Below are 27,614 nucleotides of genomic sequence, written 5' to 3' on the forward strand. Positions count from 1 at the left end.
GGTCCAGCTTCAGGCCCTCCTTCTCCAGGCGCTTGACCTCTCTGCTCTGGGCCTTGATGCGGGCCTGGTACGTCTCCTCCTCGTCGTCGATGACGGTCTGCCACTTGTCCAGGTCGTGCAGGAGGGGCACCTCGAAGGCGCGGTAGACGGTCTCGGACAGGATCTGGTGGTGGTTGCGATGAGGTGGTGCACGCCCGAGGCGGAGAGGAGCGTGTCGGCGGTGCAGGCGCCCTTGGCGGTGGTGAAGCTGGCCGTCATGGCGGCGCCGGCGGCGTGGTGGGCGATGGGCTCGGCGCGCGACTCCTTGAGGCGGGCGCAGGACTCGAGGGCCGAGGCAAAGGACGAGGCGGCCGTGGAGAGGGTCGCGAGGGCGAGGCGGTACGACTTGGCCGAGGCGACGAGGTCCGCGTAGGCCAGGTGGGAGGATTCGAGGTCTTGCTTGGTGAGGACGGCGTGCGAGGGCCGCGGCGCGGGCGGGAGCGGGAGGTTGAAGCTGGAGAGCGGGTTGGCCGTCGATGCGATGGAGTAGACGGGCGAGCCGGGCACGGGGGGGAGCTGGGACGGCGTCGGCGAGGGCGGACGCGAGGGGTTGGGGGAGGGCATCGCCGGTTGCGTCGTGTGCCTCGCGGCGTTGGGTTGGTGGTGGAGGTTTCAGCAAGGCTTCGGACGCGGGTGTGGTCGAAGCTGCGGGATGGAGAGCGGGTCGACTGTGGACAACGGCCCCCCCTGCGAGGACATGGGATCGAGGATGGGGGTTGAGGGTTCGAGGTGAGCAGACGAGCTCTCGGTATAGGTTCAATGTTGTCCAACGACGAAGATTAAAAGTGCTTGCATGTCACGTTCATGTTGACAGGTGCCTGCGGGTCCAGAAGGTCCAGATGCAAGCGCCACATGACGGCTCCCTGCATGTGCTGGGTGGACAGGGCACCTACACCAGACATTCCACGTGCATCATTGTTCCGTGAGGTCTCACTCTAGCCCAAGACATTGTTTAGATGCCTCTTCCCATCTTATTCCGCGTCTTGCTTCATTTGATAGAAGCACGCAGTATTACTACCCCGTATGCACGCTTAAAACGCAGTGATGCGTTAATGTCTAGTCGCACGCGACAGCCTCCAGTACCATCTCCATAATCATAAGAACTCCATAAACTGCCCCAGGGTCCGCGACCGCTGCGGATGCCCTCGCGCAAATCCCTTCAATTGCATGTAGATGCTCTCTGTCATGGCCGTATCAACCCCTTCGGTGGTATGCTCTGGGCTAGAGCCCGGCATAGTAGTAGTTGATGCGGAGTCGTTACGGAGCCGATCCGGAGCCTGTATCGTCAAGTGCGTGAGCTGTGTGCCGTCAAGTCTGTTTTGTTGTGAATGTGTCACTGGTATTGACGTGCCTTTTTGGCTCCACGGCCAGGGGCTCGGGCTCGGGCTCGGGCCACGACCCGGCGGACACGCGCCATGACCCGTCGGGTTAAACCTTTGACCATTGTTGGGTCAAGTTCTTTACAGCGGGTTTGTCAAGTTTGGGTTCAATTTGACTGCTTGAGCCCATGTTAGTAAGTGACAGGTTACGGTGCTTTGAGGAGCTTTACAGCGGCAAGGACTTGCGAGTGATTGCGTTGGTTCGCCGCGTCAACTTGTTCACTTGTAACTATATAACGTTCAAGGATGGGAGGGAGGTGATGCTGGGAGACGGCAAGGCAAGGACTCATGGAACGCCGACGAGCCCGGACCTTGATATTATATACTATGTGGTATTATTTTAATTTTTTAAAGCAAGTCACGAGCAGGAATTATATTTTACTTGCACGTAATTAATAGTTGAGGCCATGACAAGATAACCTTGAATGGCGTGCCGCGATAAATCACTAATCGTGTTAGTGTTGAACGTATTATAACGACTGGTCTACTTGTACCGTATTCCGTGGTTTACTCCCGTTTTTTTGGGCGCAAGTATAATCAACATGTCATGTTACTGGTGCCATACGTGCAGGCTGCTTGCACAATGATTTGGATCGATTGCGCGAAAAAAAAATTAAAAACTTTACAATACTGTAGATGCTCGCTTCAAACACAAATCGCTATGCTTCAGACCACCCTCCCGTCAAGCACCTGGCCCGCACTTCCACGAGCAAGCCCTGTGCAGAAACGGAACCGCCCGCTCGTCCTCGGCCAAACTCAAAGGCCGCACTGACACCGCGTTCCCGTAGACCTCCCGCGTGCTAATCTCGCGCCACTCTACCCACTCGAGAGGCGGCACGACAATCAACCTGCGGCAGTGGGAGCACGCAACGCCACCCATGTCCTTCTGCCTCGTTGCTCTTTCCAGCAGCTCGCGGAGATGGGACAAGCCCTCGGGGATGAAGTGCTGAAGCTCGGACAGCTGCGAGGTGGAATAGCAGCTGCGGAGGGCAATCTCCACCAATGACGGCACACAGCCTGCCTTGATGGGTTGGCCGAGACTGGTTGTTGTGCCGGTGTCGAGCTGATTTCCCGATGCCACGGCCAGTCGGTTTGATTCCTCGTACGATGGGAACTTGAATCCCGACAAGATTTGTCCCATGGAGTCGGAAATCTGCAGAGGTGACCGGCCGAGATGCCGTGTTAGCAGGGGCTGCTCCGGCGGCTCGAGAGATTCATCTCCCTCGGAGTGTAATTGGCCCTCGGGTTCGAAGAATGGGTTCGGATGCAGGACCAGGTCTGCCAAGTTCTTGCCAAAGAGGTCTAGAAGCTCGGCTGGGAGGGAGCGGAGGCGGTTCTGGGAAACATTGAGCTGTTGTAGATTCGGCAGCTTTGCTATCGCCGGCGGAATCTCGGTCAACTTGTTGCCTCGCAGGCTTAGAATCGTGAGGTGCTCAAGATCAAACAAGGTGCCCGGGATACTCCGCAGCCGGTTCATGGCCAGATAAATCTCGAGTTCTGGCTCCTTTTGCTCAAACGCAACATCCTTGGCCACCACGGGAATGCACGAAAAGTTCTCGAGGGGGGTCAATGTCTCCCTGGAGATGTCCTCCAATCCCATGGACCAGAGGTCAATAGTTTCATTTCCCTGCTCGAGACAAGACTGTATCTTTTCCCTGGCCAGCAGCTCCGCTTTGGACACGGCGGGAATCAGCGGCTGCGGTCGCTCACTTAATTGAGGCAGCTTGGATCGCAGGGGCATCTCCAAGACTTCAGAGGCCAGGTCATCCCCCTCGGTGCCATCGCTTCCCAGGTAGACACCGCTGTCAAACTGGCGTGCCAACTTGCGCTTTGGCTTGGGCAGAATCATGTGCTCACTAAAGGTCGAGTCGGACGAGGTGGGCCGTTGTTGAAACCACGACCCTACATATCGCTTCTTCTTGCGGCCTTCAACATAGTTGTCTAGGCCAGGGTCGTCGTCGCTGGAGAAAACAGCCGGGTCGCTGGAGTTGTAAAGACCCCCCGAGCGTGGGTGCCGGACACGCTTTCGGGGATTGTTGCTGAAGCTTTGAGAGCTCTCATCCCACGAGACTGCGGGGAGGCAGGGGAGAGTCGGCTCTTCTGCCATTGATAGCGGGCAGTGCAGTAATTGAAGCAAGAAACACTATAATCAAAGCGGCTGGGGGGAAGACAGTTCAATGGAAGGTATGAAGAAATGGAGAACGTGGTCGTGACCTCAATGGCTGGAGACGCGCCAGGAACGCGGTCATGAACAGACTTCGGAGCTCGGCATCAGATAACAGGGTCCAATCTGCTTGACTCCGTGGACCCACTTTGCCGAAGCCCCCGCCTCTGTATCCTGAAAGTCGCGTGCTTCCCAAGATAGGCGGTGGGGCGCCCGTCTAATGCAACTAACATAAACGTTGACAAAAGAAGGGACAAGTTGCCTATCTGTATGCGGACACCCTATTGTTGATTGGTTTCTTATTGTCTCTTCACTCTATTCCGTACGATACGTTTGGCGCTCTGTCAATTCTTAACCCCCGACACCAGGCCATGTTGAAGATTTACAAGTCCGGTTCTAGGCGCCTTGGCTATGTGGCTCGAATTTCGTCAGAACTCTCTGTGCACGAATGGAATTTGGCCTCGTATCATGCATGACATTGGTATTTCCTAGCGTCCCTATCTTTAGTCCCAGTCGTCGTCATCTTCATCATTGTTTCTTGATCGGCCCGCCGTGCCAGTCTTTATGCTCTTGCCGGCAAGTCGTTCTTCCTCTGCATCTTCGGCAGCTTGCCGTCTCTTTATGATACGCATATCCGACTCTGAAACCGCGCCGACTTCCACAAGAATATTATCTATGTGGCGCATATTCGTTCGGACACCTCCAAGGGTCACTAGTGTTACTACCTGCTTAACAATGTCCCCGTTGTTGTAGACCAGAATCGTGGGGCAATTCCGGTCTGGGTAGTTCTCAATCGCTTGGTTTGCTCTGATTTCACAAAACTTGACGTCTCCATATTCCTTGGCAGCCTGTCTCCAGAGCTCTGACAGAACTCGCGATTCCACATTGGTCCCTGTACCCGACGTCAAATTGACGAATACAGGCCCCTTCTGGGATGCCTCTGTAACTTCGCGCTGGTAATCTGGCTTCGATATTGGATACACGCTGCCGTGGATGGACTTTTTTTGCAGGTTGTTGAGCTCTGCCATTCGTTTTTGGCGATATTGGTCCAGAAATTCATCGTCTTCGAAATCCTCTAGCTCGTCCAGCTCGTCGAGATCTTTACCCTCGAGCCGATTCTCATGCGCCAGTCTTCTCCCTTGGAGAATAGCCTCCTCGATCATGGGAGTAGGACTTGGTGGCTTTTCGGGAATGACTCCATGTTTTCGCAGGATGTCGTTCCTAAATGTGGTCAGAGCTCTGCTATGAGGGCCATTACCACCGCGGGGTACTGAGTAATTACCACTCTGTGTCTGCGTTGGGATCGTCAATAGGAACAGCGATCCGTTGATCACCAGGGGCCGCCATTATGTTGCTGGGCCACGGAGGTCGAGAACCAAGTAAATATTCAATGGTTCTTTACCGAGACATTGGTAGCAGAAGAGACGGTAACGCCTCGAGGCCCTTTTTTGCGGCCGCCTGGTGTAGAATGACGACGAGCTTCCTGGAAACAGCAAGCCTCAAAGACAAGCCGCCCCACAGCTCTCAGCCAGTAATGGCATAACTTGCACAAAGGAACTCTCCAGGCTGCATAAAATCCCAGGTCCTGTGGGCCCTTCGTTGCAATTTTACGACGTGCCCAGCTTACGCCAATCAGAGCACCTAAAATTTTCGTCACGTGGTACTGGGCCAGAAAACCCTATCACGCTAATCCGTTTTGGAGCAATTTCTGAGCTAGAGGCAACCGAGATTCTCCCCCTCAAGTCCACCGAACTTTTCCTCGCTTAACACCTCTCACGCATCTTGCGAGCCTCAAATCTGCCGCCAGATTTCGTCAAGTATCCCGAACCTCGCAAGACCCCGACGGCAAATCTCATTCGAAACAATCAGTCAAGATGGTGAGCGACGAATTCTTCCCCCCACGACCGGGAGTCGATGGAAATACGCCTCGAGAAGGGTGGCGAAACAACACGGTTGTTGGACAAATCCTCATCACCGACAGGGGGAAGTGCTGTCGGCGGATGTCCAGGACTTGGTCTAGCACAGATGAAATTTGATGGAAAGCAAGTAGGCTAACGGGGATTGATGCAGGTTCTCGCTGTTGATCTTCTGAACCCTTCGCCGGCCGCCGAGGCCAAGAAGCACAAGCTCAAGGTACGATGACAAAAATATTAAAGCACCATCCCAATCCCCATCATGACGACGCTATGCACAATCACCAGCTACGAACCTGGATTCTAACAAGCTAATTTTTCCAGACCCTGGTGCCCGCTCCCCGATCTTTCTTCATGGACGTCAAGTGCCCCGGCTGCTTCACCATCACGACCGTCTTCTCACACGCCCAGACTGTCGTCATCTGCCAGGGATGCACCACCGTTCTGTGCCAGCCCACTGGTGGCAAGGCCAGATTAACCGAGGGCTGCTCTTTCCGAAGAAAGTAAACTGCTCGCTGGCGGTTTTCTTTCCTTGGGTACTCATGACTCTTACGGTTCATTCATGGTGATCACATCTCGGATCTGCAAAACAAAAGCAAACCAACTCTCGACAATTGGGCGCATAGACGAAACTGTCCTCTCTCACCTTTGCGAACAAAATAATCAACAACTCTCTTTTCTTTGCAGATAGAAGATGGAAACCACCCACGAACAGGGGCGTTTGGGGTCTCCGGATATCTTGCATGGCATGTCATTCATCACGTTTTTTTCCGTTACGCGCGCCTTGTACCAAAGAGTCGTCTTTGAACCAGGAATCAAAAAGCACTGCATTGGGGGTGGATAGCTGGAGAAGGGCTTTCCACGAGTGTCCAGGGTGGTCTGGATGTCCAACTGGATATGAGGACGTGGAACCGCTGGTTTGAGGATCGCTTCATACCCGAGTGCTCTGGATGGTGGATGTTAGGCACTGTGCTTGCGAAAATTCAAATGGTTTCCACGAATTCTTGCCATGTTGTGATCCATGTGAATGATGTTTGTAGACGGAAGAATCCTTTGTCTCGTGACTGATGACGTGACTCACACCGAACACTCGTGACTATCCTATGAATAGTTCTCCCATGTGAAAGCCCAGCGGAACAGGCCTTGGAATAGTCATGACCTCGGACAGGGACGTCGTCGGCATATTTAAGCCACACCAGTGCTTGTAAAGCCCGAAGCGGGAAATTTCCCTACCCAAGGGGACTCTGACCGTTGTGATAAGACGACATGACAGATGTTTGAGTATCTCGGGAGAAATTCCAGCGAAGCTACCTAGGTTCCTGTCAGGATGAGGCCGTTTCCGTTTCACGCCCTGTAGCACCTTCTTTGGTTAGACTCTCGTTTACCATCTCGTGTGTCTTCTGAGTCAAGAAAACAGGCGGACAGCCCAAAAAAAAGCGTAGGCGCCTGTCGCTTTTATCTTCAAATTACGGGACATGTTCAACACGGGTACCATGGATATTGGTTCCTCATGGAGTTCATAGTTTCACTGGTTTAATATAGGCAGTAACACCCACTACAGATATTTTAACCTTTTAGTCAAGCTTGTTCTGTTGAGCAGCACACAGCTACACGTGCCTGCCCGGCATCGGACTTGGGCTATGCTAACATGTCTCTTGCTAACCAGATGTGCTCAGGCAAAACATGCTTCGGGCCTTTCTGCCTTCATGGTACCTCCTATGTTGTTTGATATGTGTGGAGCTCACGGTGTTTGGGAGACAATAACTCCGGGGTTATAATTATAAATGGAATAGGCATGGGTTCATAAGGCCGAAGCTCGGTCTAATTGTGGCCGGCACATTCTATCCCAGAAGTGTTGGTCTGTGTGCGAATGTTGTATTTCATAGCTGTTGCTCTTGTCGAAGGGTTGTGTCATGCCACGTGTGTTTTACCGGCTGATACGCCACGGACATGGGTTACATCAGGGGAATAGGCAGAGTCAGCTCATTGAGACGCGCATCAAACCAACAAATCACCATGCCTGTAATGTTCTACAGAAGAGGTCCAATGCAAAACAATACTACAAAGAGCGTATGCCACCCAGGCCAAAATTTCCTCCATCTACGGAAGATGACCCTTCTTATCACGACTACCCTGCACATGATGAATGCGCCCTTGAACTCGACCAATCCCATCACATCAATTCCCCCGCACGAAGCCAATTGGGCAGAGAGAGCTACATTACACGAAATGGTCGCGACTGCCACGCGCTGCAGTCTCCACTTTCGCTCGGACCAACAGGGTCGTTTCAAGGGCAATTTTTACTGCAGTGAGCGGCAGGTGCCTGACTATTGCGCTCCATACTGTAGCGTGCTATGGGTATGTTAGTATATACTTCTCGGGTAAATATTCTGCCACAGAGTAATCACGCCAAGGTCAGGTCAGATATGGTCTCACCAACCTCCTACACTCCATTGCCATCTTCAACACCAACCTCTTCAGCAATTGGCCTTTGTCAATCGCCCACAGCTCGCTTAGTCCGATCCCTCCCCTGTCTTCTTTGTTACGCGAGCTGCAAGTCATTGACAAAACTCTCCACTCTACCGCGCTTTCTTCCCTTTTGTCCATTAATAAAACCCCCTGTGCCATTCGTTTTACTACGTACTTTGCTGTGGACCCGGCAACAAACCGCTTTGGCATCTTCACTGAAACACACTGCCGAGACAAACAGCAATACAAAGCATTTCAACCCACAAGGGGGGACTGAAAAAAACCTCCGCCACCAGGAGTCAGATCGCATCATCCGTTGCGAAACTCGTGACCTGCTCCTGTCGCAAGAAGCCCCTTGGCTCACCCTCTCGCCATACTATAAAGACTCTCATTTCACTAAACGGCCCCCCCCTCCGACCTATCCCATCACCATGTCGACTCCACGAACCAAGCGACAATTCGCAGGCTCTTCAGCAGACCCTTCGCAGCGCCAAATCACATCCTTCTTCGCAAGCAGGGCACCCGGCGACGCAGCCGGCGAACCGCAGCCGCAACCCCCCCGCCAGCCTCTGCTCCCAAGCAGCGTCCAGGCCAACCTGCTCAACGTGGGCATGCGCGTGCGCAAGTCCGTCCCCGAGGGATACAAGACCAGCGGCACGAGCGCGTTCAAGCTGTGGACAGACAACACCGTCCCGACAGCGACAGCAGCCTCCCGGCCCGCGACGCAAACCACGCTGCGGGCCGCGTCCAGAGAACTCCTCCCCTTCTGCGGCATCAACAAGGTCGGCGGCCTCGATTCGCAGCCCGCGTTCGCCAGCGACTACTCCGACTCCGACTCCGACTCCTCCGTGCCCGAGGCCGACGACGTGCCGGAGCTGACCATGTCGCAAGAGAGCGTGGACAGCAACGCCCCCGAGCTTTCGTCGCGGAAGCGATGCTACAGTGACGACGAGCGGGCAGACTGCCCGACCCTGCTGGCGCTGCCGTCCAAGGGCTGGGACGACCAAGTCAGCCCGCGGAGCTTTGCGCCGTCGCAGTGGGGGGACTCGAGAGTCATGGCCGTCCCGAGGACCCGTGTGAAGAAGCGCCCGTCGCTCAAGCACGTCGGTCAGGAGAATGCGGCAGTGGACAGGGACTTTGGGGAGGCTGAATTTCTCGTTTTTGGCGACACGCGCGACATGGACTTGTCCTGAACAGTCGAGGAGTTTTTTTCTTTTGGTTTCCTTTCCCTGTCACGAGCACAACTACCAAGTTGAATTGTATCTTGTAGGAGGCAGCTGCGGCTTTGTATTCACGTACAGGAGTTTAGGGCGCATCGAACGGGACGGCAGAAACTGCCCAGTTGGGCCATCATGCCGAATTTGCATGTATTTTTACATTACACGTCTCGACTATCGAGACTTTGCCACGGTGGCTAAGGGCATACTTGGCTTAGAAAACCTGACACATCAAGCTACATACCTACGAATGGCTCCCGAAACTCGAGCAAATCCCGCTGTCCGTAGAATTCCCCCGCAACAGTCAAGATCATGTTCAGCGTCGCGCGCATGTTCATGCGTAGTCGCAGCGTAGCGTCGTCTTCCTGGGTATCAACTTCCTGCTCTGCCCCCGACGCACCCAGGCGTGCCAGTAACTCTCGTTTGGCAGCTTCGAGACCTTCATCGACGGTGCCGCCCTGGTCGCTGTCCGAGTCCGAGCCCAAGTCCATGGCTACGTCCCCGGTCTCAGATTCCTGGATCTCACCCTCTTCGTCCTCGTCTCTCTTGTCTGTCGTATTGCCTTCCAGAGTCGAGTCTGCCCCTGGATCCCCTTTATCTCCCTCGTCCTTGGCGACGCTTTCTTGGTTCAAGTCTTCTGCGGGGCTGTCGTTCTCACATGGGCTGTCTACGCCCTCTGCATCGTCGGCATCAGTTCCCACCACATCCTCATCGCTGCTACTCGCATCAACGCCCTCGTTTACGCCCAGCCCTCCGTCTGCGAGTTCATCCCGCAGTGCTGCCATCTCGGCCAAACTCCTGCTGAGGAGGACTGCGCGCCTACCGAGGTCCCGCACCCAGCCTATCTCGGTGTGGTTGAGTTCCCCTCGATCTGGTAGTCGTGCAAGCAACCCCCAGAGCCACTGGCTCGTTCGTTCAGATAGAGTGTGGCCCCTTCGTAAGAATGTGCCACCTATTAGTACGCGTAGGATGCGGATTACGGTTTCTTTGGACATGAGCGCCAGCTGCAGCGGGTGAGGGTCAGTGTTGCGCATGATATTTGCCCACGTTTTGTTGGTGGTGGAATCGCGGCCAAATGGTGCGGCGTAGGTCTCTTTTGTCGAGGATAGTCTCTTGGCGGCGTCCGGGGGTGGAGTTGTGTGTAGAAGCTGGCGAAGATGGGTATATCGGGCCATTACCGCGGAGAAGTATGCTTCGTGAAGCTCTCTTTCATCATCGCCACAGCCGTGGGCCGCTTGGCCAGCTTTCTCGTCTTCGTCGTCGTGTTGTGGCCTTGCAATGTACGCTCCGTCGTCGTAGTATCCTCTGGAATCATCGACTGCCCCGGTAGTATAGATGGTTCGATCGACCTCGCCTTGATCGTCTTGTTGTAGCTCGGGTGGGAACTGAGGTCCAATTTGAACTTTTGGAGCGACGAGCAAATGCGGAATATCGTACGCCTCTTTTCTGTAATACTCACCGTATCAGCATCATCTAAATGATTAGAATACAAAAAATACATTCAGCAAACACACGTTTCCGATAGACAAACATAGGATATGTAGGGTCGTTTATGAGCATACCTGACAGACAAGAGATAGGCCATGGCGTCAGCGTCGTCCTCAAAGTCCGACTCCTCGCCGTAGGGGATGGTTGTCGCATCTTGTAGACTTGAAAAGACGTATTTTTGCCCCCATGTTGGATCTATGGACGAGTTTTGGTGTTGGTGTCGGGGCATGGCGCCGGTTTGTTTCTTCGCCCGTTTGGGGTCGGGCTCAGAGACTTCCCCTTCGTCGACATCCGACAGCTCGCGTTTGGAGGACATGCTGCCGCGGGGCAATGCAGCACCCTTTGATATGGGGGCTATGACGGTGAGCTGCTTATTGACTGCATAGAAAAAGAATACAAGGTAGAGATGGTGGCGGGGGTTGTGTTGGCGCAAAAGCTGGCGGAGTCGAGGTTGAGTGTCGGTGATGTCGTTAAAAATGTCAACTGGTTGAAGCTGTCAACTGTGGTCCCGACCTTAGTTGATGCAGGTCCCTGGACATTGGACCTGTGCACCGACTGGCTGCCTGGGGCTGGTCAAATACTGCTCGGCCAGCGCCTGATTTCCCGCCCGTACTAACCGCTAACTGACTAGCCGCACGCCAAGAATCGACGTTGCATGTGAGTAAACCGCCGAACAGCTCCATGGAGCTCGACTTTTTGGACCCCGACACTCAGTGATTGGTTTCAGGCAGTCTTCCCAACCGTCACCATATTGATGGTCTTGCGAATCCAATCATGAGGCCAGCTTGCGTGCGCTGCTCGGCTCTTCATCCGCACATACACGTACGAGCACCAAGGACGCCTCTGCGTTCTCGCAGAGCTGCCCCCGCTGCGTGCCTCGATTCATCATGGCAGTCCATGCCGCAGTGTCGCTCCCAGAGCACAAGCTGCAATCACTTTGTGGACAGTGGTATGTGCTTGAACAGCATGGAGACCCGTCATCTGCTCGTGTCCAGTGCTAATTTGACCCGTCAATACAACAGAAAGAATACACCCAGCCTCTCCTCCGCCGCAGCTGCTCCCTTCTGCGAAGCCCTTCAGGCTCGCCGTCAAGGACAACATTGCAACGGCCGAGTTCCCGACACAATGCGCCTCTCGCATCCTCCGCGGCCACAAATCACCTTACGAAGCTACAGTCGTCACCCAGCTGCGTGCGCGTGGCGGCATCGTCGTGGGAAAGACCAACATGGACGAGTTCGGCATGGGCTCCCACGCGACAAACTCCATGCATGGCGCCGTGAGCAACCACCTTTCCACGGATGAGCCAATCTCCGCGGGGGGCAGCTCTGGGGGCAGTGCCGTTGCTGTCATGCTCGGGGAAGCGGATATCGCCCTGGGAACCGACACGGGCGGTTCAATCCGTCTGCCTGCGTCGTACACGGGAGCTGTAGGCTACCGCCCGAGCTACGGCATGATTTCGCGCTACGGCGTGTTTCCCTACGCCAACTCACTGGACACTGTGGGAATGCTGGCCAGAGAGGTGAAGCCAATTCTCCATCTTCTAGTGGAAACCAAGCTGGACGAGGAGCACGACCCCAACGACCCGACGTCATTATCTCCAGCCTCGAGGCGACGATGCGCCAAAGCATGCCCGCCGCTTCTGGAAGACATGTCCAAGCTCACTGTTGGCATTCCCCTGGAATACAACGTTGCCGAGCTGGACCCCATCATGCGACAGGCTTGGGCGGAAGCTGCCACAGCGCTGGAGTCGGCCGGCGTGAACATCGTGCCGGTGTCTCTGCCGTCAACCAAGGAGGCACTATGCGCGTACTACGTCCTTGCCCCCGCCGAGGCATCCTCCAACCTCGCCAAGTACGACGGCGTTCGTTACGGCGCGCGAGGGGAGCACGGAGACGCCGGGGGCGACACGTTGTACTCGGAAACCCGGGGAGCCGGCTTCGGCCCCGAGGTCAGGCGTCGCATCTTGCTGGGCACCTACAGTCTCAGCTCTGAAGCAATGGACAATTACTTTGTCCAGGCGCAAAAGGTCCGCCGGCTGATCCGGCAGGACTTTGACAAGGTGTTCAAACGGGACAACCCGCTCCAAGAAGCGGCGCAGTTTGACCTCAGCGACATGGATGCCGAGACGGCTCTGCAGGACAAGCAGGGTCCTCCGCAGGTAGACTTCCTCCTGTCGCCGACTGCGATGTCATTCGCGCCGACGCTGAATGACGTGCTTACAAAGAGCAGTTTGGAGGCGTACATGGGGGATGTCTTCACCGTGCCCGCAAGTCTGGCTGGCCTACCTGCCGTCAGCGTGCCGTCGGGAAGGGTCGGGGAGGGTCGGTTGCCGTTGGGACTCCAGTTGATTGGGCAGTATTGGGATGATAAGCGGGTGTTGGCCATGGCGGAGAGATTAAAGGCGCTGGCGGCATAGATGGTTGCCTTTTTTTTTTTTTTGCATCACGGATGGCAGAATGAGTTGGCGTCCAAGCATTTGCAGTTCATTATATTAATACACAAGGATATCATGGTGCGCTGCCCACGCGGGCCAGCAGAAAACATCAAACGCGCACCACGGACCAAAGGCAGAGTGGCTGTTTCCCGCTACCCCTTCTAGTTGGCCAAGAACTGGCACCAATCTGCGTTTTGCTGTATCCCGGCGTTGCCATCTGTGCAATATATCCCTAGTCTTGACACTGATTGACTCCGTGAGCGCCCATGTGAGCCGTCTAGCAGCCAGCAAGATGCCGTTTTCTCTGTAGTGATTCGCCATCGCCTTGGTCGCGAAGAGAACCTCGCCGTCGCGGTAGTCGGGCACACCATGACTGCTTTGAAATCCCGACTTGGCAAGACCGTCCACACGGCCACAGGAAGACTGTCGCATCCGTCTTGTTTGTACAATCCTCCATCAACATGAGCTCAAGGCGACCTCGACCCGGACCTACTCAACTCCCCTCCCTCCCTGTCCACATCCACATCCATATCGCCTCCAACCTCGCCCTCCTCGGCGTCCCCATCCCGTGGCCCCTCCTCGGCCTCGGCCTCGTCCTCCTCCTCCTCGTCCAGAATATCCTCCAAGTCGCCCAGCGGACTGACCCTGGGCTCCAGCTCGTCCAGGTCCTCGAGCACCTCGCGCGGCGGCATCTTCCACAGGCTCGTCGCGCAGACCCTCTCGCGGGTCAGCAGGCCGTCGACAAACTCGTCCACGTAGGTCAGCGCCGCGCCGCGCCTCCCCCTCGTGCGCAGCTTGCGCCGGTCCCCGAGGAAGGGCTCCAGCGCGCGGTGCACGTCGGCCGCCCTCCGCGTCAGGCGGTAGTAGAAGCAGGCCAAGGCGCGCAGGTACTTGAAGTGCTCGCCGCCGTAGGACAGGTACTCGCGCACCACGGCCTCGGAGGGCCCCAGCTCGAGGAGCTTGAAGGCCAGGCACAGGAAGGGGCTGGGCTTCTGGGCGTCGCCGTGGGTGCCGCCCACGAAGCGGACGTGCTCGACGACGCGGTCGACAATGTCGGCCTCGTTGAGGGCGAAGCACTGCTCCTTGTAGAAGTAGGACTCGACGATGCGGTCCTTGACGGCCTTTTCCATTATGGTCGCCGGGTTGAGGCCGTTGGGGGCCAGGGCCGCCGTCGACCCGCGCTCGTCGAGGAACCGGCGCGCGTCGGCCTGGACCGTGTCGCTTTGAGACATGGCGGCGCGTGAGGGCGGCTTTTGGCAGAGTTGTGCAAGTGTGCGGCGAGGCTGATCGTGGTTGAAGACTGGTGGTGGGTTTTGGGTGTTTCTGCGGGAAGGGGAGGGTGGTGGACACACGGATCGGTGCGATAAGATAGTTGCCGTGCCAACGGCGGAGTGAAGGTGCATTAACACCTGGGGAGGTGACATGCCGGCTGGCAAAACTACGCTTCGCACATGAACAGAAGAAGAGTTGAAGGGAAACAAAAACCAATCGTTGGTATTTTACTTCTACTCTCCAAGTCTACGATTGATTGAGCTACGTCGATAGTCGACATGCGCAAGGCGCTCCTCTCTTCGTCCGAGGTATCGGCCCTCGTGTCCATCATCGTCGGTACGGGCAAAATTCCAAACACCTTGGCGCGCATTCCAAGGGCTCAGAGTTGAGATTGGCATTTCTAACGGGGACGCAGTTATCCTATTCACGCTCGCGCTCTTCCTCAGCGGCTACGCCCTCCAGCAGCGCACGCTGCAGGACCTCCGGGTGGCGATTCGGCCGGGACACACGAAGCCGTCGCCCAAGGCGCACCTGCCTGACTACTTTACGCGGGAGACGGTGCGGCTGCAGGACGGGACGGTGGTGGTGGGGGAGAGCCTGGCGGACAAGGACGAGAAGGCGCGCATAGCTAAGAAGTATGAGCTCCGCGAGGACGAGGCCAAGGGCAAGAAGACGACGAGGCGGAAGCAGAAACAGAAGCAGAAGCAGGGGGATGACGTGAGACTGGCGCCGGAGCAGCGAGAACATCACAGCGAGGCGCAGGGCGAAGGGGGGACGAAGAGGCAGGCGACGGAGGAGCAGTTGGCGATGCTGGAGACGATCAAGGAGCGGGCTGCTGGGCAGGCCTGGGGGGTGGACCATCCTGATCCGCTGGCCAAGAATCCTCTTCCCGTCACGAGGGCGGAGCGTAGGAAGCTCATTAAGGATGAGATTCAGAGGCTGGCGCAGGCGGATAAGCCGGTGTATTATCAGCGGCGGCTGTGGTGATGGTGGGAGTGTTGGGAGTAGGATGATTTCGTTTGTGTGCTGACCAGATTGTCAGGGTACGTCGTCATGTGTAAATGGAATGAATGATTTGTACTGTAGAATGTAAAGAATGATGACCATCTTTGCTACCGTCCATCTTTTGCCGTACAAAGCATCAAGTTGGTGTACATACTTGACCCGGCTAGAGCCGACTCTTGACAGCCACTGTGAGGGGGTGATGGAGGTTGTACAAGGTCTGGTTGTATTGGCCATCTGGAACAAGGTAATGCGGTCAATGGACGGCGTAGACCATGGAGTTTCTTTGACACGTCACAGCAGTGCTTTTCGCTCTGGCTGCGAGGCTGGCAGTCAATTGGCAACTATGTACTTGTATAGTTGCAGCCAAGACAATACGAGTTGATGGCGAGCCGTGTTGTCTTGGCACGAGACGCCATGGGCGTCCGCTTACGATTCTGGCTCTCGTCGGAAGAAAGGCGACGTGGCTTCAGAGCTGACGGCTACACACGGCGCGCTTCTAAGACTTCCAAGTGTCTCACATGGCTGTGGTGATGCCTCTCCATCTCCTCAAGTTGCTACTGCTAGGCGATGTTCATGCAAAGATGCGGCACGTTGTATCGCGCGTGCTATGCATGCATTCTCTGCCCGAAAATGAAACATGGTACTCCGTATACGGAGTATAAATAAAACCAAGGAAAATAAAACAAAACAATAATGGAGCAAATTCCAGCACAGCCCACAGCCCCAAGCTTGTCCGGGACGGACCACGGCCTCGACTCTCGCAAAACACGGCTCTCGGTAGCCCAAAATACCAGTTGGACCACGTGTGCAGCCCGTCAACGGTCTCAAGTCAGCTGCCATCAGGCCACATGCACTCGCAACAAGGCCAATTCAACTCCACACCAAGCGCCTGCCTGCCTGCTTGCATGCACGCGCCCAGCGAGACAGAAACAGAAGAGGGACTCAGCCTTACGGCCGGGACGCGTCCAGATGAAGCAGCCCCTGCCGACGGGCGCCGCTTGCCCACCGCCCGGCCAATCACGGGCCTGCACGCCGCCAAGCACACGCCAGGTCTGGCCCCCAAACAGCTTGCCACGTTTTTTTTTTAGGAAACATGGCCCCGTCGCAAAAAAAAAAAAAAAAAACGAGAGAGAGACAGACAGACTATCGGTATCTTACGTCTCAGCCTTTTGCAGAAATTGGCTGTGTATCCCGGTCCCGTCCCAGCGGTCTGGAATCCAATCGTGGCGCCGGGACGTTTTGAGCAAAGGCCACAAAAAAAAATTGAATTGATGACATCGATGCAGCGGCACCCTGCTGAAGCCGGCATTTCCGTAGCCCCGCGGATAAATTGGCGCTGGGCCAATTTCCAAGGGTCCGCCTCGGCCTAGTGCCAGCTGGAGGGTGACGTGGTGGAATGGACCGGACACGCTGGGCTGGTCCTGTGCATGCCGTCCCTGCCAAGAGCGATTGCGAGCCGTGGGAGCCGTGGGCGCCGGAAAAGATTGTGCAAAGGTGGACCGCAGCCCGCGTGAGGCAGAGATTCTCGGAAATCATGTGCCGTCGGGGAATACGAGTCAAGTGTCCAAGTTTTTTGACCGGGGGGAACGGACACTTTTGGTTTCAAGACTGAAAAGTTTTTTTTTTTTTTCTTGCCAAACGAATTCATCATGGGTACGGAGTAATTTGAGGAATGTTCGGCATTGGATTCCATACAGGGGGGGGAGAGTCTGAAAACGGCCATGGCGGCCGGGATGTAGCAAGTTGCGAGAAGAGGCCTGTCTTGTCTGATTCATGTCCGGGGCGAGGATGTGTGAGGAATCATTGGTGGGCCTGGAGCTAGCAGGGCGCGCTGCCAAGACGTAAAACATTTGGAGAGAGGAAAAAATGAATGCCTGAGCGTTTCGTTTTCTCGATGCCGGGGCCCCATGATGGCGTTGAGTCAGGGACCGTGAAGAAGGGCCAAGTCGGCAAATGCTGGAATCGTCCGTGGGTGTGGGTAAGAGGCAGCAGTGCGGTAAGTGTACTCGGTAGTACAGATATGGTCATATGGATACATGTTATAAAATGGAGGCAGCAGTGACGGACACGCTCACCAAGACAAGGTGTAGGATGCCAGTCATTCATGGGTGTGAGGCGATGGAACAGACAGACAGTTGCATAGACAGGGCAGCAAGTCATTGTCCACAAGTGTCGTGATGAAAAATAGAACATGACGCACATGCACAAGTAAGCACAGCAGACGTAGTTCATTGATACAAACACAAAAGAAAGGCACATGGAGACAACCAAGTGTAGCATGGTGTCATGACCCATTAATACCATGACAACAAACGTCACCAACCAGACACATTTATAAACAAGTCAAGCAAGTCAAGCAAGTGTAGCAAGTATAGCAGGCGTCATCACCATCACATCACAAAAGTCAAAGCCAGATTCATAAGAGTGGTATATGCCCAAAGGGCAGCATTATAAATATATAACCAAAGATAATAATAAAAGTAAAAACAAGTTATAAGCCCCCACCCGTGGTATCCCTTCCAGAGCGCCATGCTAAAAACCCAAAGAAAACGCAGACATGCTCGCATAGTCAAACATCCAAATGATAGGCGGATGAAAAGACAAAGAAAGAAAAAAAGGTCATGCAGCCAGCGCATGCACTAGTTACAAGTCGGCCGGGGCCTCGCCCTCGCCCTCTCCCTCTCCCTCAGTCTCGTTAAACACCACGCCGCGCCGCTTCCAGCCACTCCGCTTCATCAGGTCCTCGAGGCTATCGAGCGACCGCATAGGCGGCCTCTTGGGCGTGGACACGCTGCGCTTGTGGCTAAAGTTAGGCACGTCCAGCGGCACGGGGGCGTCGGAACCCGGCGTCTCGTCGAGGTCGAGGTCGTCGGCCGACGAGAGGTCCCGGTCCAGGTCCAGGTCCAGCGTCTGGATAGTCGAGTCGGACCAGCGCGAGCGCGGCATAGGCGGCCGCCGCGAGGAGGCCAGCTGCAGCGTGAAGTAGTCCTGGGCGTCACCGACGACGGGAGCATCGTCGTGCTCCGGGGGCGGCGAGGGCGGCAGCAGCGTCGTCTCGGTGGGGTGGGAGAAGTGCAGCGCCCGCGCCTTGCCGACGACGGTGTAGTCGCCGCCGTCGAGGTCCTCGTCGTCGGTGGAGTCGTCGAAAAAGGTCGAGGCCGGCGCGTGGGCGCACCGCTCGGGGCTGATGAGCGGCCGGTCGTGCAGCCGCGGCGGCGGGTGGAAGGTCGGGTGTGCGCTGAGGGGGCCGAAGCCCGGCGAGGTGCTGCCCGTCGTGGGCGTTCTGGCTGATGAGAGCGCGCGTGCCGTCGAGGCCGACGACGTGGAGCATGTGGAGGATGTGGACGGCGATGAGGACAGCGAGCTGCCGGAGAAGGAGACCTTGCGGATGTGCAGGTCCTTGGGCTTGTGTGTCTTTCGCCGCTGGCTGAAGCTGTGGCCGATGTTGCCGAGGACGTGCATGTTGGGCGAGTCGGGGGTGTGTGGTAGAATGATGTCGTCGGTGTTTGCGAGGTTGTGTGTGCTTGTAGAGTCAAGTATACCAGCACGTCAATAGTCTGGTGGTTGATTTCCGTCGGGGTATTGCTGGCACAGCCGACGGGGAGATGATCAGATGGCTCGTCTGAGCAGACGTGGTGAGACGCAGGTCCAAGTATATGTATAAGATATGTTTATGTTTGCGTGCCAACGTCCGGGCTGGGCGTTGCTCCGGACCATCAATGTCAACATGTATGTACGACGCCTGGTCCTGGCAGAGGAGGGATGGCACGATGCGGCCGGTGGGAAGGGCATTCAATATGTACCAAGTAGGATACGCAGAGCTGGCCGTGAGGTGTCTGGTGCTGCTGCAGGTACGTACATACGTCAACGCACAAAGTACGTCAACACGGCGGGGGGGTGGGGGCGTGAGGCGACAGGGATGTTGCGAAAACGGGACCTGATGGGGGCCCCCCCTGGCGGACCTGATGACTGTGACCGCGCACCCATGTACCCAAGACAGACCCCTGTCGGGCTCGTCGCCCACCACTGATGGCTCATCGCAGGCCGCGGCTCCGCCACCAGCACGCCAGCGACGCCAGCGACGCCTCGTCCGCACTAGCACAAGTTGCTCACGCAAAGGGCGACGGCATGGTCGACACCGTCACGGCCAAGTGCGCCGGTGAGACACGACAGCCCGCTCAACATGACAGCTTCACCACATGCATCGGGATTCACGATTGCACGGAGTGCTCCAAACATACTCCGTACATACATGTGGACGGAGCAGTCGGCGAGAGGCGTCCCAAGTCGTGGTCCAGAGCCCAGCTGCCAAGGCCCAGCAGCAACAGGACGTCAGGTTTACAACACGATCCTCCAGTCCGTAGGAGTCGGTACTCCGTACGGAGTACAATTCACAATTTCAATCTTGTCTCTTCTTTCTTCCGTCATCCCTCCATCATCAGCCCATGCCCTGTTCCAGACTCAGCAGCGCTCGTCATCAAGCTCAGCCTTTGTCAGCCGCCAACTACTCCCAACCAAAAGGCAGCCATCTCATCATGGACCCAAAATCGCACAAATCACCACGCCCACGGCATGCCCCAAATGGCCCGTGGACGAGCTGCCCCCTGTCCCATTGAGGTCATCCGCCTCGTATGATGGTCGCGCTCCCACCAACGACAGCCGCCGGCGACCACCCAGGCCCTGCTGGGCTGACGGGGCCCGCCGCAACGGAGGGAAAAGGAAGAAAATAAGTTGGATAAAATAAAATCAAATAGATGAAATAAAATAAAATTACCAGACACGATTGTATCCTGCCTCTGGCGTCTCCAGCGGTCCCAGCTACCGAGGACGGACGGTGTTGGACCACCCCTGTCGGGACGATGCTCGCTTGAACCCTGTTCGGATCTGAAGCTACCGCAGCCATCGCCATCATTGATGTTTCGTTTCGGGGCGGAGCAGGACCAAATACGCAGGTAGTACAGATGCGTTTGTTTCCCAAGACCGTCGCAAGGGGACCCAGCTTTTTTTTTTTTTTTTTTTAAATTATAATATATTTCCATTCAGCGTCTGGTCTGGATTCACAAGCTCTGGCCGTGGGTAGCATCGCGGCCCTGGGCGGAGCATCTCTCGCTCTTTGACTTTCCGGACAAAGATACTCGGCGCGACAGATGGCCTCATCGGGCGATGGCACCGTGGAGCGGGGAAATCGTAAAAAGCCACATCTGGCCTATTTCCACCAAAATGGTATGCTGCCCGGCTGCCCGGCTGCCCGCGTCTTGTTTGCCTTGATGTCAAGTAAAGTGTCAACTGAGCCTCATAATTTCGTAAAGAGCGTGCATTGCGTCAGAGACACGGGGCGCGCAGTGAGTCGACACATCCACTGGCGTAGTACATATATGCATGTCGTCGGTTTTCTGTCTGTCCCATGTCGCAACATTTCATTTCGGGCGCGCCCCGCTTCTTCTTTTTTTCATCTCTGCGCTGACGCTGACCGCCTTGGGGGAACATTGAAGGGAGGGAGGGATGGGTGGACGAACAAGGCCGGCCCGCAGATTGGACTGTCGGGACTACCAGACGCCACTCGGCTCTGGCTGAGGGTGAAATGTGAGCGTGAGCGAGCGTGAGCGAGGAGGAGGGGATGAATGGTGTGCGTCTGGTCGCATCAGAGCCGGTGGGCTTTGTGGGCAGATGGAGCCCGCGATTCGCTCCGGACGACATTGATGGAAAAGGGCCAATTGGTCCATGTGCGAGATGCGAGACAGGTCCCCGGTGGCACTTCACTTTTCTTTCAGCCAGCAACTCGTTGTGGCTGGCGGTGCCTGAGCCTGGACCTCGGATCGCCGTTCTGCCATGTCACGGATGGGTGACTCTGGTACCTGGTGCTAGTGCCGTCTCCAAGACACGCCGACGGTTCCTGTCTGGAGTACCGCCTGGCCTAGCGTCGAGACATGAGATGGGCTGAACTCTGCATCATGACTGGAATGCGCCATTGTCTACGGAGTACGATGAGTCAGTTCAATGTTGGCAATTAACGCGGGTTTCGCGCTGCATCTACACATTGGATGCCAGCAACGACTTGGCCAGTCTAATGCAGGCACGATAAGCTAGGGACACGACGCATCCCACGCACCTACCGTCAAGTAGTTGCTAGCTCTGCCAGACCGCTCTTCAACGTTGTATGTTGGTTGTTTGGAGCTTTGTCCACGCCCCCAGGTGCAATCAATATCATGGTCTGGTGTATTTTTTTTTGTTTATCCACCGTCACCGCGAATAGCGTCTGCCTGGAGGCGAATCTAATCTACGACCCCCGGACTTGTTCACCTTGCTTTTTCTTTTTCTTACTCTTGCTGGCTGCGCAACCCGCGCTTGGGGCTGAAATCAAAGACACGCAATTTCCCGCGACACCTCTCCAGCGCAGCAAGGGTTCTGTCGATGGATGGATGGATGCGCTGCGGGCCGCAGAGTGCCGCACTAGAGGGGTCCATGGGACATGATCAATGAGGCAGATGCTGCCAAGGAGGAGGGGGAGAGGAAGGCTGCGATGCGATGCGCGCGAGCGGACGGGTGCAATCAGAGGGGATTGATTGATACCAAGGCTCAAGTACATGTACATAGATGCTTGCAAGCCAAGCAAGCAAGACGAGCAAGGCGGCCGTCGTCATGAAACAAAACCACCGCCAAGCCAACGTCGGTCCTGTAAACTACCGTCAGATGACCAGCACGCACCCATCCTCCCTCGTCACGATGCAAAAGCCCGCAGTTGTGCATTCTATGACGCCCTCTTCACCGCATCCAGCCGCCAATCACGCGCGCCGCCTCTGTCCCCCGCAACTCTGCAACTTGATAGTACTACTCGAGCATCACATCATTCCTCATGCTATCCAAACCTTGGCTTTCGGCCCCTTGCAGCTCCCCCTCCTGCACGCCAACCTAGCGCCGTGGGATCGCAGCCGAAAAGGGCATTATAACTCAACGTCTATATCAACGAGGGGCACTGGGCATTTTCGCGCTTGAGAAAACTATAATTTTTTCCGCTCTCTTCTCCGCAAACTTAGACGGCCCCGTCGTCAAAATGCAGCAGTAGCAGTAAATGCAACATCAGACGGTTTCCCTTTTTCAGACCCCCCCCAGTGCCCCCCAAAAACCCAAAAACCACGACACCAGCCAATGGACGCGACCAGTCACATTAGGCGGCCGAGGTTTCACGGCAGCCCAATTCGGCCCAACACGTCTTCACGTGGGCGGCTCGGTCTGTGCGCCCAGTTGACATGTAAGATTGATGCAAGGCTGGCAGAGCGAGCCACGGACCTGGGACTTGTTGTGCGTCCGACAAACAGCGGCCAGGCAGGGGAAAACATTGAACGCATAATTGCTTCCATTTCGCTTCGCTGCGCACCGCCGGTCCATCTGCGCACCGCCGCACCGTGACGTTGCCGGGCGAATCTGGCCAAAACCACGCACCTCCACGGACCTGTACCAAAAAAGAAGAAAAAAAGACTCATCAGTTCGTCACAGAGCACAATGTCCAAGTAAGAGGCAATTGTGAAACTCTAAATGCGTATGTACTCCGTATACTCCGTACTCCGTATAATATCAGCGGGCGTCGTGCCGCCTTCTCACCCTCTTGCTCAATCGAGCTGCGCCACTCGCCGACCAGGGCTGCATGCCGGCGCCACAGGTTCGCGACTAGGCCCCTTGCGGGCGGGCATCTTGTGCCCGTCAGCGCCAGCCAGACGCCACAATCTAATCAAAATCAGCTGCATGTGCACGCAGCCCGCACCGCATCAATACCTATGTATGTGGTGCTGAGTGTGCAGATTTTCGGGGTGGTGGGAAAACCGGTCGCTGGGTGCCTGTGGCGTCTGACCTGCGCGCTACAGCTTGTCGTGGAGGGCGCCTCGGGATTTACTACTGACGCAGGCGGGCTGATTGTCGGATGACGGGGCCCCTGGGGGGGCAGAGGAGAAGATTAAGTTCTGTCAAGTTTCAATGTTTTGCCTTTTTTTTCGTGATACTTGGGCGCCAAGTACCGTCAGGAGACGAGACGATAAAGGGCCGGCGGCGCAAGCGGTGGCGCGGGCGGTCGTGGCGGGTCAACACGTTGACCCGATGAGGCCCAGCAGGACGCAAAATGCCTCGCATGTGGCCATCGGCTCTGGCGATGGCTCGCCGAGTGCGGGGAACAGTCGACGTTGGGGAAGCAGCACACCGGGGCAGCAGCGGTCGTGATGTTGTCCATGTTTGTGCGGTCGCCAAGGAACCCCCCGTGGTGAAATCCGTGCCCAACAAGTCTGGAGGTTGTGCTGCCTGCGTCCGACGGACCTGACCAGACGGCGCGGTTTGAGCCGTCGTCAGCTATTGCGCTTTTGTAACGAGTGTGCGTCGGCGTCTGCCATACCATCAAATACTGTACCCTTGCCTCCGCAGGCCTCGTGAACCGCATCCTTGGCGTACATACATGCACGCTGCTGTGCCCAGCCTTCATGCATTGTCTGGTACAATATGGCAGTTTCACGGCAACCACGGTTCTCGACATAACCTTGTCGGCAGCAATAGTTGTAAAAATTTCAATTTCCCAAGTACAATGTAATTTCATAGCCGAAAAAGTCCCTTGTCGACCAGTACACGCCTGGCTGCGTTGCACCTCCAACCTTCAACTACCTACCCTATTTCTCACTCCCCATTGGCCGGTCACCCTTGTTTCCGCATCTGCAAATAGCGTCATCGTGCCGGCATACCCCGGCCAAACGACATCATGGCTGATGATCTGATACACACTGAACCTGTTTTCCCTCGTTTGGCCCCGAGCACGGCAACGGCCGAGTCCATCATTCGTGTGCTTCGTTCGTCCTCGTTGCCCCTCGGACATGGCTCGTTTGTTTCCTGCTGCACACCGTCGGTTGCGCGGCCGCTTCATCAATTGCCTTCTGGCTTCTGGCCTCGTTGGTCGGCACGGGAATGCGGCAGCGGTGCCAGTATGAATCTTCTCCACCAACCTCGAGAGCAGCCTACGTTGCGTTGCGTTGCGTTGCGTCATCCGTCGTCGGTGCTCAATGCTAAGCTTTTGCTGGACCGGTCGATCATCGGCCTGGTTGCATTTGCCGCGCATTCCGGCGTCTGTGTTGGACGATCTGTCTTCGCGGTTGATCGCCTCGTATTGCCGTAAAGGCACCATCTTGTTTGAACGCGGCCCATTTGATGCCGAGCGGTGCAATCGCAGTTGTCGAACTCGCATCACTCGTGTCAAGGCGACGATTCGCTTTCCACAGCCTATCATCTCGTATTACTACACCAGGCACTATTTGCTTGACCGTGGCCCAAGTGGTGAAATGGCGGTCGACCTTTGTCACCCACGTCCAGTAGCCAGACCGCAGACTAATGCACGCCAAGCCCTCATGTCCAATCACTAAACCTCCGAGCGCACCGTTGAGAAGCTTGCAGTAGACTGTTTCCCCATCGTGATGACTTCTTCACCGCCGGTACAGCTTCGCCCATCTGCAAGGGGAGCACTAATGCCTTGCTGTCTCGGGCCAGCAAGTCTCCCAAGCATCTCTCCCAGCAAATGCACCAACACCTCACTAGCAGCCCGACTACCCCATATCCGTCTCCGACTACACGCCTTCTTGGAAGTTTCCACACGTCCGTCGCACCTCCGCCCCCAAGTCCCCTATCGATGATGCCTTTTCTGGAGCCTCGTGGCAACTACGGCCAAACCGAAAACGACAAAAAAGCAAAAAAAGGGAGACGCCTTACGCCAGACCGACTGCGCATCGGTCTCTAATGCAATGATTGCCACGCACAGATACGCCAACCATGGCCTCTCGCAGATCTCTGTTTCGGCGCCCCTGAATCTGTGCCGTGTACATTCCAGTGCGACAATCAGTGCCCCGCGCGTAAAGTGGTCGCCTTGTCTGGAAGGACCGTGATGATGGTTTTGCATCAGCTTCTTTTCCCAGCTCGTAAGCTGCGCAGGGTCCAGCGTGGGCCCAAGACAAACCGACGCAATAGTCTCGGACAATGACGTCCTTCCAAGGCTGTCGTCATCTCCGTTTCACAGCCTGCATCGGTCCCGTAGAGGAATATAGCATACCAACCCAAGACTGGGGCCGCGCAACCGCAGCAGGCACATCACAGAATACCGTCGTTTTCGCCCGGTAGTCGCTCGACACGCTTCTGCTCCCAGTTGTCGAGATCTCGTCCCGCAAGGCGCTGCAATTTCATACACTTGCGTCAGCCAGCAGTTCTCCCTTTAACAGCCAAGCGGCCCCCCCCGTCTCCTTGACATTTGTGGCGATATCGCGGGACCAAAAACATCCTTCAGGGCTACTAAAACAGCGCCCGAATAGTAGCGGACTTACGTAGTACTCCTCCTTCATGTCTACCTTGCGAGCGGCCCGCCTCACGCCAAACTCTTCCTCCTTGGTCATCTGCCGGACCTTGCGGTCGTGTCGCTCGTACCGGATGGCCGTCGCGGGCGTCAGGACAAACGAGCCCGCGACGACGACGGCAAGGAACGGCAGCCCAAACATGGCAAAGGGGTGCTTATTCATGAGACGCCGGTACTGGGAGCCGAGCCTGCTGGCCTCGCCGGCCCCGCGGAACTTGTTGCTCTGGAAGGTTGGCATCGCGGCTGTTTGGTGGATTGGCGGCAATTGCGGTCGTCGATTCTTGGGCTGCCCCGGTTTCCACTGGCTGTTTCCGACCTAGTCAGTCGGAGTTGCATCTGCGGGATGATGCTGTTGCGGACGGTGAAACTCTTGCTCGAGAGGAAAAAAATCCCGACGCGTGTTTGAGTCGCATGATCCGTTTGACGGGTACCCACAATATCGGGTGGTCCGTGCACGACGTAGCTCTGGCAAATCATCGACGCACATGCCTCAGTTCCGATATATGCTTGCAAGTTGCGACAATCAACTGATTTGGATGGTGAACCAACTTTGCTGAGGCGTAAAACACGGCTGCGGAGGCGATTGCAATCCGCCCGATCTGACGTGTGAAGAGTACGCGTAGGAATGATGCTATAGTGTCTGCTGGGTATATCCGGACGGCCATTGTTTCTGACAGCTGTTCCCAAAAACCCTCCAAAGCCTAGCTATTTCTGCACATGTTGCTATTTGCGTTCGTATTGGAGTGTGGTTGTCTGCACACACTGTTGCCACTTTAGTAGACGTTGAGAATAGCATCAACGGTGAGAGTCCACTGCTGGCAAGACTTGAATCCAAGAATAGCCAATGGCAACAAGGAGGAAATGCGTGACGTCGAGGGCAGCCCGTTTGTGTTTGGAGTTGACATCATCAACTCCCAGGTTCAATCTTTTACATATGTTTCCCTGTGTCATGACGTATGAAGCAAACCTTTAAATGAATGGGCATCAGTCAATCATCGCACATTAGGTCGATTCTTCTGAGCAGCCACCACTGTTCTTGGACATTCCATTTGGTACAGTTCCGTCAGGGGAACATATCTCAGACTACAATGATTCTCTATAAAGCGAACCAGTTACTTACCCAAGATGCTCAGGCCCGGCCGACGCTCATGGCATACACACAGAATAGAACGTGTCGACACCGACGTTGATAACAAGAATTCCTTTTCTGTATAGATGCTTTGTTTCAAAAGAAAATGCCATCAAAACACAAGGGGTTACTCTTTGGGATCGCTACAAACATAATGCAGCAGCTCCAGAGACATTCTTACAACAGTTCAAGCCATACGGCTTACCTCCCTGAAATCACCACTGGTCATTGTATGAACACAATTTCTTAGACCGCAAGCATTGATCCGGCGCTGAATGACATTAGGGAAAGTTATCAGGCGACCGTCAGGAGTAAATACAGTACCATATCACTTGACTAAAGAGCGACACAATACTCCCCCTAGTAAATACAGTACCAAGCACATGTGTATCGCTAGAATAGCCGTCGTCACCTATATTGGCACGACAGAGTGGATATATCGCTGACGGACTTCAAGCGCTGATACGGATATGGCCATGGAAGCAAGCTTTAGTCCCAAGGACTGGAGGGCCGTGTACATCAACTTCAGCTCAGGAGGCATACGATGCCGATTCCGGTGTCACCTCGAAGGACATTTGTTGCAACCATGTTCGCACGAAGCCTAGAGACCCCAGGCAATTCTACTCGCGTCCAAAAGCAGTCGTAGCGGTGAATTAAGATGGTATGAATATGCTGCATTACGAGGAAGTGTATACAACAGAGGAAAACAGCGAGCAATTGAAAAAAAAAAAAAACCATG

The 27,614-nt window shown here is 55.6% G+C and overlaps 10 protein-coding genes across 10 annotated transcripts; 4 read left to right on the forward strand and 6 right to left on the reverse strand.

The window, feature by feature from the left end:
* Positions 1-2,100: 2,100 nt before the first annotated feature.
* Positions 2,101-3,525, reverse strand: MAA_01042 (Leucine-rich repeat protein; the record flags this gene model as incomplete). Its single annotated transcript, XM_007819040.1, has 1 exon — positions 2,101-3,525. The coding sequence occupies one exon, from the start codon at positions 3,523-3,525 to the stop codon at positions 2,101-2,103; it is 1,425 nt and encodes a 474-aa protein (XP_007817231.1).
* A 560-nt stretch (positions 3,526-4,085) lies between these two features.
* On the reverse strand, positions 4,086-4,929 carry MAA_01043 (Phosducin family protein; the record flags this gene model as incomplete). Its single annotated transcript, XM_007819041.1, has 2 exons — positions 4,086-4,803; positions 4,865-4,929. The coding sequence occupies 2 exons, from the start codon at positions 4,927-4,929 to the stop codon at positions 4,086-4,088; spliced, it is 783 nt and encodes a 260-aa protein (XP_007817232.1).
* Positions 4,930-5,646: 717 nt separating this feature from the next.
* MAA_01044 (Ribosomal protein S27e) lies at positions 5,647-6,002 on the forward strand (the record flags this gene model as incomplete). The annotated part of the gene is made up of 2 exons (XM_007819042.2): positions 5,647-5,715; positions 5,820-6,002. 2 exons carry the CDS (start codon positions 5,647-5,649, stop codon positions 6,000-6,002), a joined length of 252 nt encoding a protein of 83 aa, XP_007817233.2.
* Positions 6,003-8,395: 2,393 nt separating this feature from the next.
* On the forward strand, positions 8,396-9,157 carry MAA_01045 (ribonucleotide reductase inhibitor; the record flags this gene model as incomplete). Its single annotated transcript, XM_007819043.1, has 1 exon — positions 8,396-9,157. One exon carries the CDS (start codon positions 8,396-8,398, stop codon positions 9,155-9,157), a length of 762 nt encoding a protein of 253 aa, XP_007817234.1.
* A 260-nt stretch (positions 9,158-9,417) lies between these two features.
* Positions 9,418-10,985, reverse strand: MAA_01046 (v-snare; the record flags this gene model as incomplete). Its single annotated transcript, XM_007819044.1, has 2 exons — positions 9,418-10,627; positions 10,744-10,985. The coding sequence occupies 2 exons, from the start codon at positions 10,983-10,985 to the stop codon at positions 9,418-9,420; spliced, it is 1,452 nt and encodes a 483-aa protein (XP_007817235.1).
* A 581-nt stretch (positions 10,986-11,566) lies between these two features.
* MAA_01047 (amidase) lies at positions 11,567-13,085 on the forward strand (the record flags this gene model as incomplete). The annotated part of the gene is made up of 2 exons (XM_007819045.2): positions 11,567-11,618; positions 11,692-13,085. The coding sequence occupies 2 exons, from the start codon at positions 11,567-11,569 to the stop codon at positions 13,083-13,085; spliced, it is 1,446 nt and encodes a 481-aa protein (XP_007817236.2).
* Positions 13,086-13,570: 485 nt separating this feature from the next.
* MAA_01048 (prp38) lies at positions 13,571-14,335 on the reverse strand (the record flags this gene model as incomplete). The annotated part of the gene is made up of 1 exon (XM_007819046.2): positions 13,571-14,335. One exon carries the CDS (start codon positions 14,333-14,335, stop codon positions 13,571-13,573), a length of 765 nt encoding a protein of 254 aa, XP_007817237.2.
* Positions 14,336-14,653: 318 nt separating this feature from the next.
* MAA_01049 (uncharacterized protein) lies at positions 14,654-15,362 on the forward strand (the record flags this gene model as incomplete). Its single annotated transcript, XM_007819047.1, has 2 exons — positions 14,654-14,711; positions 14,791-15,362. 2 exons carry the CDS (start codon positions 14,654-14,656, stop codon positions 15,360-15,362), a joined length of 630 nt encoding a protein of 209 aa, XP_007817238.1.
* A 2,661-nt stretch (positions 15,363-18,023) lies between these two features.
* Positions 18,024-18,842, reverse strand: MAA_01050 (uncharacterized protein; the record flags this gene model as incomplete). Its single annotated transcript, XM_007819048.1, has 1 exon — positions 18,024-18,842. One exon carries the CDS (start codon positions 18,840-18,842, stop codon positions 18,024-18,026), a length of 819 nt encoding a protein of 272 aa, XP_007817239.1.
* A 6,645-nt stretch (positions 18,843-25,487) lies between these two features.
* MAA_01051 (Cytochrome c oxidase assembly protein COX16) lies at positions 25,488-25,984 on the reverse strand (the record flags this gene model as incomplete). The annotated part of the gene is made up of 2 exons (XM_007819049.1): positions 25,488-25,568; positions 25,718-25,984. The coding sequence occupies 2 exons, from the start codon at positions 25,982-25,984 to the stop codon at positions 25,488-25,490; spliced, it is 348 nt and encodes a 115-aa protein (XP_007817240.1).
* Positions 25,985-27,614: the final 1,630 nt, after the last annotated feature.

Source organism: Metarhizium robertsii, assembly GCF_000187425.2.
Source record: "Metarhizium robertsii ARSEF 23 chromosome Unknown MAA_Scf_8, whole genome shotgun sequence".
Classification (NCBI taxonomy): domain Eukaryota; kingdom Fungi; phylum Ascomycota; class Sordariomycetes; order Hypocreales; family Clavicipitaceae; genus Metarhizium; species Metarhizium robertsii.